The following is a 10,129-nucleotide window of genomic DNA, read 5'->3' as shown; positions in this document are numbered from 1 at the left end:
GCTGCAGAGAGCACACTTGCTTGGTAAGTTGGCATATTTTTAGGATTTAAAACATTTTACCTCTTTGTTAGCACTAAAAACTGACAGGGGTTCTAAACCTTCTCCACTGTATCCATCCTATTGGATATCACGTCATGAGATAAAATATGAATGGTAAAAAAACTCACATTTTGATGAAATAACTCATGCTTTATTTAGTAGCGTTTTTTTTTTTTTTTTTTGTGAATTGCAAAAAAATGTTTAAACAAAGCTTTGAGTTATTTTATCCCAGATTTTAAAATGAAAATAATTCTTCCTAAATTGAGCCCTGGGGGTGTTATACAAACATATCAACAGTATTTTGTTTTTGCATTGCTTTTAAGATTCTATTAACAATAGAGCGCCGTTTTCTGTAATTGGTTTAATAAATTGTAATCTATGACAGTATGCCTGGCAAGCACATTTCTGGGAAATGCCTGTCTCCGGCTAGAATAATTAATATCTAACCATGGAATTTTTTTAGATAGGAAAAAGGATTTTGGGGACTTTCACTTCTTCTTAGATTTTCTGTGATGCAAATACAGGATATGAGAATATGAGAAATTCCAAGCAATGACAAAACGTAATGATGCAACCCAACGCACAAATTTAGTGTATAAATAGAGATACAATACTCCAAGCTGCTATCTACACTAACTCATAGTCAGAGACATCACAACTACTATCATCATGGACAACAAGTGTGCTATCCTCATCAGTGTTATCCTGCTCTCTGCTGCTGGTATTCAAGGTAAAGCATTACATATATTCTTGCATGTATCTTATTTACTTTTCATTTTTTAATTTTTTTTTCCTTGTTTTTTTTAAATTAATCTTTCAATATTTTAACTTTTAAACAGGGTTTTCAATTTCTCGAGGCAGTCGCTGCTTGTGCACCAAGCTGGCCAACAGGATAAATGTACGAGCACTGGAAAAACTAGAGGTTTTCCCAAGCAGCCCTGGTTGCGAAAATATTGAATACATGTAAGTAGCTGCTAAATAAAAATATGGAGGCTGTCATTACTAACTTCTCATTCTAAAAATACCAGTTTCCTGGCTATCATGCTGGCCCAGCGATTTGAGGTCTTTCTGAGTCATTGACATGTATGCACAGCAGGAGCGCTGACCACACTAAGATTTTGGCCGCTGTATGCTTCTTCCTAGTCAGTGCTACAAAGTATTGAAGCCAGGTGCAGCCAGGCAACTAGCATTTTTTAAGCAAGTTAGCAATGGCCAGCTCCATATTTCTTTAAATATACTTTAGATAAATTATGCTTTAAATATAATAATACAGTATGACGATATAGCTTTCATGTTTATTTTTGTAAAACAGTTCCTACCTGGATATATCCAATATTAAATCCGATATCATGATGATGATGATTATTATTTCTATTATTGTTATTATCATCAATCCAGATTTTAATCTATCATGCCTAGAGAAACCTAATATCTGATTGGTTTCTAGAGCAGTCCTGATTTGTCTTTACTTCTGAATGATAAATCTCCCCATTGATTCTCTTCGAGAGAATTTGAACAACTATGATTATTTATTAAAGCATATATTACTTTCTTGAAGGTAACAGTTAAATATAGAAAAAAAAAATCACTTTTTTTTTAAATTGTATTCTTTGAAACTTTTACAATTTAGTACAGAGTCTATTAGCAGGAACATGCAGTGCATTTTTAATATTTCCATAGAGAAAATAGCTTAGGCTACATATAAACCAGGGAAAAACATGGTAACTTCAACTAAACTTAAATTAACTTTTCAAGATTCATTTTATAAAAAAAAAAAAAAAAAAATAGTTTTTACTTATTTTAAAAGTCTTCTTGTTTTCATTGATTTGCAGTGCTACTTTGAAAAACTCACCTACTCCAAAATGTGTTAGCCCCCACTTATTTGAAGTAAGAGTGCTGCTGAGTGGAAGAAATCGGTGAGTATTTCTCTATAACGATAAAAAAAGTCTGCAATTGTTTACTTTTTTAAAACAAGACACATGCTATGAATATTGTGCAAATCTTATCTGGAGGGAGGGCAAGGACAAATTTGCAATTTTGGTGCAATAAAAATAACTCCCCTTGGCCTAGACTTCCTAGTTGTGTTTATTTAGCCCTGGGATTTTCTGCCAAGATGAACCCCCTTACCCCCTCTTCTCCCCATCTCTTTTTTTGTCTACTTCCCCTTTCCTAGTCTATAGGTATCTTCGCCTTGCTTCTCCTAACTACCCTTACCCCCCTGATGATACCACATCCAATTTGTTCCTACCTTGTTACCCTTTTACACCTTTGGAGGATTTGTCCTACACCCTCCCACAACACCCCCTACCTCTTTAATTACTAAAACTCAAAATGCATACCGAAACGGGGACAATATCAGTATGATGTCTTAGTATCTCATGCTGTCATTTCCAGATTTGACCTATGCCCAAAATGCTTCGCTCTGTAAGCAATTACTCATACCCATCGAGCTTCGTTACTGTTCTTACTATATGTAATCGCTTTGAATTCTGATATGTAAGACTGGATGTTTAGTTTTAACTCACTTTGGTCTGAATAAATTCATAAGACTTTCATAAAGAATTCATAAAAAAAAACTCAAAATAGCTCTCTTTGTATCAACTTCCTATGATGGGGTATTGTAGAGATTTTTGAACACCATACAAACATTTCAAAATGCTGCATGTTTAAAAAAATACTTTTTTGTGAATGCTGTTTATAACAGCCTATGTGATTTATGCTCATTTGCATGATAAAACATTTTTGTAATTATGGTGACTTTATAAAGTCAACTAGGTAAACCATAGTGACTGTTATGCTACGTCACATCAAATGTCACCCAAAGCACAGGCTAGGGCAACAAATGTTCAGAGGAAGGCATGTTACCTTTGTTTCATTATAAGAAAATATTTTATTCTGTTTAAGTAAAAATGAAAGCATAAGGAAGGAGATACAACATATATATTTTTTCATTTTATATAAACTAATTTTCTTTTGTATAAATCAGGAAAATATTTGGGTCAGAGGAAAACAGCATAAGTAAAAAAAAATAATTGAAGGTTAAGGCTAATGACACAAGGATTATTTTTATTACTACAAATTGTTAATGCCAGTGGTTGACAGTGATTTGTAGCTGGTGATTTAAACTCTAGAAGTGCTGGTGATGTGGTACAGCCTTGGGTTATGCTCTGCTACAAATCACTTTCTTTCAGCAATCTGCAGCTACGCATAAAAATTGCTGCAGCATTTTATAGAAAAGCATTGACAGCAATTGTTGCTAGCCTAAAAGTGAGTGTAAACAGGCAATACTGTACATACATTTTATGCATACTGTACATATGTTATATTTCAATGTGCATTTGCTATTTAAATCATGATTACCGGTAATAACTAGAAAAGAAGTCAATAATGGGTATGATCTTTTTTTAACATGCTTACATAAATGTGATGATTACCAAAGTATTCATATCTTTTCTTTTCTTTTCTCTTCTTTTCTTTAGGCAACTAAAACATATTCCAGTGATAAGACACCCAGGAACGAAAACAACAAATTAGGAAAATTCACACGATACCTCTTTTTTTATACACTAGTTTGCTACTTTGTGGCCCTGTTCACACCTGAGCATTTTTCAGCTCGTAAAATTCTCATCTCTCGAGTTCCAAAACGCCCAACAAGCAAAATTCCATTAATTTCAATGTTGTTGGTCAGATGTCAATGCCTGCTTACAAACACCTGCAAAAAACGCCTGAAAACGATACGCTCAGGTGTGAATGGGGGCCTTAATTTATTACACAGTAGCTTCGTTGTTGCTGTTGTTATTTAAGCCTTCCTCCTATAATAATGTTCTTTTTACCACTGAAAATTTATTTCTAAGAAATTTGTTTTTACCACTGTAGAAACATATGTTACCTAAATTATTTGTATATATTTAAGCCTTGCTCCTATAATAATTTTCTTTTTACCGCTGAAAATTTTTCTGAGAAATTTGTTTTTACTACTATAAAAACATATGTTACCTAAATTATTTGTATATATGTAAATATATTTATATTGTATAAATAATAAAGACACTCCAATGTAACATTTTTAAAAGGAATTTAAATTTTAAAGTAAAACACAAATACAAAATATATTTTTTTATTATTTCAATAAAGAATTAATTTACTTCATTTAAATTGGTCTGTGTTTTTTAAGTATACAGTTTTAAAGTGTTTTAAGTAATATTTTAACAGTAACACAAAATGAAGTGTGAGAGTGGAAAAGCTTATGTATAGTGATAAACCTATAAATGTATTTATTTCTTTGTTAGACACTAGTAAGTGAGTGTGAAGGTTATCGATTATTGCAATTCTGTGCCTGCAAAATTTTTCATAGAAGATATTTAAAGCATATGCAAACCCAACCACTAAAATCACAAAAACCTAATTTAACCTTTAATTGTAATATCAAAAGTCATCTTCCATATTTTTAAATCTGCAGTTTTTATTAAAATAACACCTGGTGATCTTGCCATTTAGGTCCTCGTTCCATGCACTTGTAATAGCATGACGATGTTCTGTCCCTATCTCCTAATTTGTTTTATGTATGTAAGTTTTTTTGGAATACATTTTGCAATTGATATGCTAATTAATAAAGCAAAAGTGGGAAAGGAGGGTATAAGTCAGGAAATTTCTGACAAATGCGAAAGAGAATATCATTATAATCTACACTACAAAAAGAGTAACTAAAGAAAACACTTTGACGCCCTACTACCAGTCAGTGTTATATTGTATAGTTGCTCAGTCTTCTGTTAGTAAAACAAAATACGGTTGATTTACTAGAGGCAGTTTGGCTGTTCACTTTGCAAAGGAATTGCTTAACCAAGGGTTCAAGGTGGTTATACCAGGATAATACCTGTACCTGCAGGCATCATGCTGGTATCAAAATGTTCAACTGGTGATGGGCTTTCATGTAGAAATTATAAATTCTACAGGACACAGAAAAGACCCCAAGCACCTGTTCGCTACTACCCGCTGCTTTTACCAGGTTTTCCTGTGCAATCGGGGAGCCAGGTACCGCCAACACTTGGATCCCACATACATAAGTCCCGCACACCCATCTGGGCCATCTTACCGAATGGGAACGCTGGGCAGTTGCACAGGGGCCCCACTTGGCCTGGGGGGCCCAACTTGCCCAGCGACTCAGCTCCAGCCAAGTATTAGTCCCCGATTCCTGTGTGCATCCCGCTACCAAACTTAGCAGGTTGCAAGCAGCTGTCAGCCCTGCATTGCTGTCAGGCCACTTGTGCCGTGGAGCGGGAGCCCACAACTAAAGCAATGCCTGTCCACCTCCAGGGGAACAGGCACTCACAGGACAGTCGAGTCTGACTCCAGCCCGTGTTTGTGATTCCCGGACCCAGCCATCGAACTTGGAAAATGTCATTAGCCTTGTACTGCTTTACCAATAAATATAGCCTTATCGATAATTTGCTTTTTTATTCTCGTAGGTGATCGTGTAGGCAGGGCCCCAGTGCAATGCATTGCCTGGGGCCCTTTAATGCTCTTAAGATGGCACTGACACCCATATGTTAACAGGATACATGTGCGGTATTGCCACGATTGTCAGAGGGAGAACAATAATCTAGCACCAGACCTCCTGTGTAACTCTGAACTGGTAACCTGTAAAAGCTTTTAAAGTGAAGATTTTTAGGCACCATCATTTTTCGCTGTTCCACAGGCATACACAATTTTAAACCATGACATGTTTAGTATCTATGTACTATTTTTACAACGTAAAAACAACTTTTATATTTTGCCAAAATTTGGGTATTATATTGTGTTTGTGTGCACTAAAATTCATTAAAGTGAGTTTAATTGTGATTAAAGTGATTAATCTTTTCCTAAAAATGTACACTTTAAAAATGGCTGCACAAATATCGTGCAATATAAGAACATTACAACAACCAGCATTTTATTCCCCAGGCTCTCTGTTTTTAAAAAAAAAATGCATTAGGTTTAGGGGTTCTAAGTAGTTTCCTAGTAAAAAAAAAATGTACATATATGCGAGAAGTGTCAGAATTGGCCCCAGGGTCAAGGGGGTAATGAATAAGGGGGAGCTCTACTGACTTCCATCTCCCAATCATGTGCAAGCAAAAATATAGTTTGTTTTTTTCTTTTCCTTGTATGTGATTTGGTATTCTTTGTAAAGTGAATTTTGACCACATTCAGGTAGGATCCTGTGAAGCCTAAGGATCCCAAGTCCCAAAAGAACAAACTGCTGAACAATGCAGTAGCATCCCTCTGTTATATTTGGGATCTTCCCTTCCGTGAGGTCAAAGACAGAAAGCAAACAAGACCTGGGAGTAAAGTGTGATTTTCAATGCATGTTCTTTTAATATATGTTTTTTTTTTTTAAACTCTTTTTATTGACAAAGAAGCAAAAGACAAATCGGTACAGCATCCAACATGCTCAACATGAGCAAGAAAGTAAAAAAAATAAAAAATAGAAAAAGGTACATAGTTTGGTAAACATAGATATAATGGTTACAGAGTCATATTTGTATGAATTTGAGCTTCCAATCATAAAAAAAGATCATTGACAAATCCCACTTTGATTCAGTACAACCCATCTGAATATATAGCAAAGCTACAACCAGTACATGGATATATTCCCCTATGCAAACAAAGAACAATAACAAATAGTACTTTCCTTACATGTAAGTGAGGGTGGAGGAACAACAGACATCCCACAACTTGTCATACTTATTGGGACAGCCCCTGTGTTCAAAAATTATTTTTTCATTGGGCAATATCTGATTCACCATCTGGATCCATTGCCGGATAGATGGCGGAGCAGATTGATTCTACTTAAGCACAAAAGCCTTTTCGAGCCAAAAATAGTGTTTCCCTTAATAGAATTCAGGTATATTTTGGCCATTGTTCTTCGTCTAATACATCCAACAGACAAATGCACGGTGTAACGGGAGTCACGATGTGACGGGAGTCACTTTGGTTGGGGGGCCCGTGGAACACAGCTTACCTTAGAGATGTTGGAAAATCCCTCTCTCATCCCCCTGGGCCCCTCTCATGTGTAAGTCACCCTGTGTCTATTAGGGACACAAGGTGACCGAGGAAATGGACAGATACTTAATGGATACTGAGTATATGGTTTGGATTACTTCAAATGGGACAGTAATATTTATCAACCATATAGCTTAAGAAATATATGAAGATTATTCCTGGCCTGTTTGATTCTGCACATGTTTATTGAAAGAGCTAATGACATTGGCCTCTGATCCATGTTCTTCAATGTCAGAGACAGACAGTCTGTTACTGGTGGTCTCTTACTATTGTCTATGTATTAAGGTGTGATGTGTTTTCTGTTAAGTCTGTCTGCCCCATTGTTAATTGTTAATGAACTCACATGTTGTTTCTGTCCAGATGGCTAGATAATTAGTTCAGGTTAATTCTATCTCTGTACACAATTTCATCTGCAATTGGTAATGTAATCAGGCACCTTACCTTGTAGGGTAATCTGATCAGGAGGGGGATGTCCATCCTGTATATATTCGGTGTGAGTTTTTAAATAAAGGTTCCAGTTCTCTACAAGCTAAGTTATGTCTAGTTTTGTATGGGGGGCAGCTAGAATATCTGATACCTATGTTTAAGACTGAAGGAAGCTGTATACAGACGGAAGCCCACATACCCAGTGTGGGTCTCGGGTCTGTTACACGCGGGGTGCAAGGCACAGAGTGTTTTTTTTTTTATTTATGTTCTATGCAGTGTTTTGTGAACAGGGGTGGGGGCAGCCCTATGTGACAGACCTTGCATTTTTTTTTTTTATATTTTAATTTTGTTTTCCATATTTTTTTCTTTGTATTAAAGAATGCTGACTAGCAACAATATACACAAAGGTAAGGCCATGAAAAGGAGAAACAGCAAGTATGTAAGAAAAGTGTTCTGAGAAAAGCATGACCTTCCAGTAACCATATGCCTGGATTGAAAAATTACAGATAAACAAACAAAACATACATAATACTCAATGTGCCCTCCTGCCTATTAAAAAAAAAAAAAAAAGTCCAGCATGCTTTGCAAACTAAGTGGCATGAATGTACCCTGTATCAAATGTTTATTTGTAAAGTAAAGCTCAAAACACATGCAAACATGTAATCTATTTATAAACTACAAAGAATATAATTCCCCCTTCGATAAAACATGCTGCATTTTGTCCCCTGCTGGTAGATATCAGGTATATACACGTATGCATATACCATTGCATAAAAAGTTTGTGCTCCCTCACTAAAGGCAATGGCACATGTATATTGTGGCATATGTAACTCAAAGTTTAGGTTTATATCTGGGTAAAATATGAAAAAAAAAATATTTGGTACACCTCTGTAGCTCTGCTATACACCCGCCTTTCCCTTTGTTTGGTCCCTTTAAATGCTGCAAATATTCACTGCGGGTACAGAAAAATTGACCCTGCCAGAATGTTATGGAGATTAGTAGAGTGTTAGATAAGAAGTAAGTCTAGCAGGTAACTGCTCAGGCAAGGCTGATAACAATGCTTGGGATTTTAGGAGCAGGCAGATCAACAGGTATTTTTCTGTGCTTGCAAAACATGGGGAATTGTTTTTTTTTTTTTTGACCAGACACATTTTAAATACACACAGATTTATGTACGGTTGTTTACAGTGCCTCCTAATGGCAGATAAATGTGTTGCAAAGTGTTTAAATAATGAAAATGTTCATTGAGACCTGTGATAAATATACTATTAACTACAGGGAAACATAGGCCTTATCAGGAAAAAGGTATAATAAGCCCCGAACCTTTCTTTTGTAATTGAAACTCTTAATAAACACTGAATGGAAGGAGAGCACAAAGACTGCGTTTTAATGGAAAAACGACTGGATCTCTAGAAAGCTTTTTAATTGGATTAGCAACATCCGCCTAATGACTCCCTTCAGTAAAACCGTGAGCGCCACACATGCTGTGTTTTGTACTTATAATGAGTACTCCCAGCGTACCCCTTAAAGGGGGTTGTAAAGGTATTCTAATGCATTTTATGCATTAAGATAAAAGCATTCTGTGTGCAGCAGCCCTCCTAATACTTACCTGAGCCCCCTCTCTTTCCAGTGATGTCCAAGAATGCCTCAGCCATCCGGGGCTCTCTCTTTTGATTGGCTGAGACACAGCAGCGGAACCATTGGTTCCCTCTGCTGTCAATCAAACTCAGTTAGCCAATCAGGAGAGGGAGGGGTTGAGGGCCGAATGGCAGTTTTGTGTCTGAATGTATACATGGAGCTGCAGCTCCTCTTGGGTGCCCCCATAGTAAGCTGCTTGCTGTGGGAGCACTCAACAGGAGGAAGGGGCCAGGAGCTCCAGCCAGGGACCCCAGAAGAGGAGGATCTGGGCTTTCCTGTGCAAAAACATTACTCGGAGCAGGTAAGTATAACATTTTTTTTTAGTTTAATAGAAAAAAAAAAACAAGACTTTACAATCATTTTAAACGGACGACAAGACGATAGGGCTGACTTACTAAAGGAGTAAAGCATGTTCACTTTTGTGCAAGCAAAAATTCAGTTTTTGTTTTTTTTAATTTTCTATGCAGGTACAGTAATTGAGTTTTCTTTCTTTTCGTTTTTTAAGTGAATTTTTACCACAATTACTAAAGTCAGTAAAAAGGTTTAGTACTACAACAGGCTTTGTGGAAAACAACAGATGTATGATTGGTTGTGCGTTTTAAAACCTAAGTGCAGCCAAAAATAAAAAAACAGAAAATCAGCACATGGGACAAAACAGTCAGTAGGATGTGTCCCTTGTGCTGATGCCTCTTCTTTTAGGTGAAATTCTCCTCCATCCATGCTCCCCACCCCTGCAACTGTAATCTACCCGGGAGGTGGGGGTTAATAGAACTAAGGGGCTGTCACAGGCTTTCATCAAGAATGCCCGAATATGCCCACCCTTTCCACCCAGCTAATCAATACATAGAACCTAAACACACACATTATGGGTTGAACACACACACACATTATGGGTTGAACACACACACACATTATGGGTTGAACACACACACACATTATGGGTTGAACTGGATGGACTGATGCCTTTTTTCAACCTCACTAACTATAT

The 10,129-nt window shown here is 36.4% G+C and overlaps 1 protein-coding gene across 1 annotated transcript; it reads left to right on the top strand.

Moving 5' to 3' along the window:
• Window positions 1-678: 678 nt before the first annotated feature.
• LOC309562581 (C-X-C motif chemokine 10-like) lies at window positions 679-3,621 on the top strand. The gene is made up of 4 exons (XM_082266830.1): window positions 679-769; window positions 879-1,002; window positions 1,872-1,955; window positions 3,519-3,621. Exons 1-4 carry the CDS (start codon window positions 709-711, stop codon window positions 3,571-3,573), a joined length of 324 nt encoding a protein of 107 aa, XP_082122956.1. The 5' UTR covers window positions 679-708; the 3' UTR covers window positions 3,574-3,621.
• Window positions 3,622-10,129: the final 6,508 nt, after the last annotated feature.

This window comes from Pelophylax lessonae (genome assembly GCF_965119305.1).
Source record: "Pelophylax lessonae genome assembly, chromosome: 1".
NCBI lineage: Eukaryota > Metazoa > Chordata > Amphibia > Anura > Ranidae > Pelophylax > Pelophylax lessonae.
Note: the sequence above shows the minus strand (reverse complement) of the source record. Positions and strands in the feature narration are given on the sequence as shown.

Bases quoted from the DNA above. Each gene is read 5' to 3' on its own strand.
- LOC309562581 (XM_082266830.1), top strand. From the start codon at position 709: ATGGACAACAAGTGTGCTATCCTCATCAGTGTTATCCTGCTCTCTGCT. The intron at 770-878 runs GTAAAGCATTAC...ACTTTTAAACAG, and splicing joins CTCTGCTGCTGGTATTCAAG to GGTTTTCAATTTCTCGAGGC. The intron at 1,003-1,871 runs GTAAGTAGCTGC...ATTGATTTGCAG, and splicing joins TGCGAAAATATTGAATACAT to TGCTACTTTGAAAAACTCAC.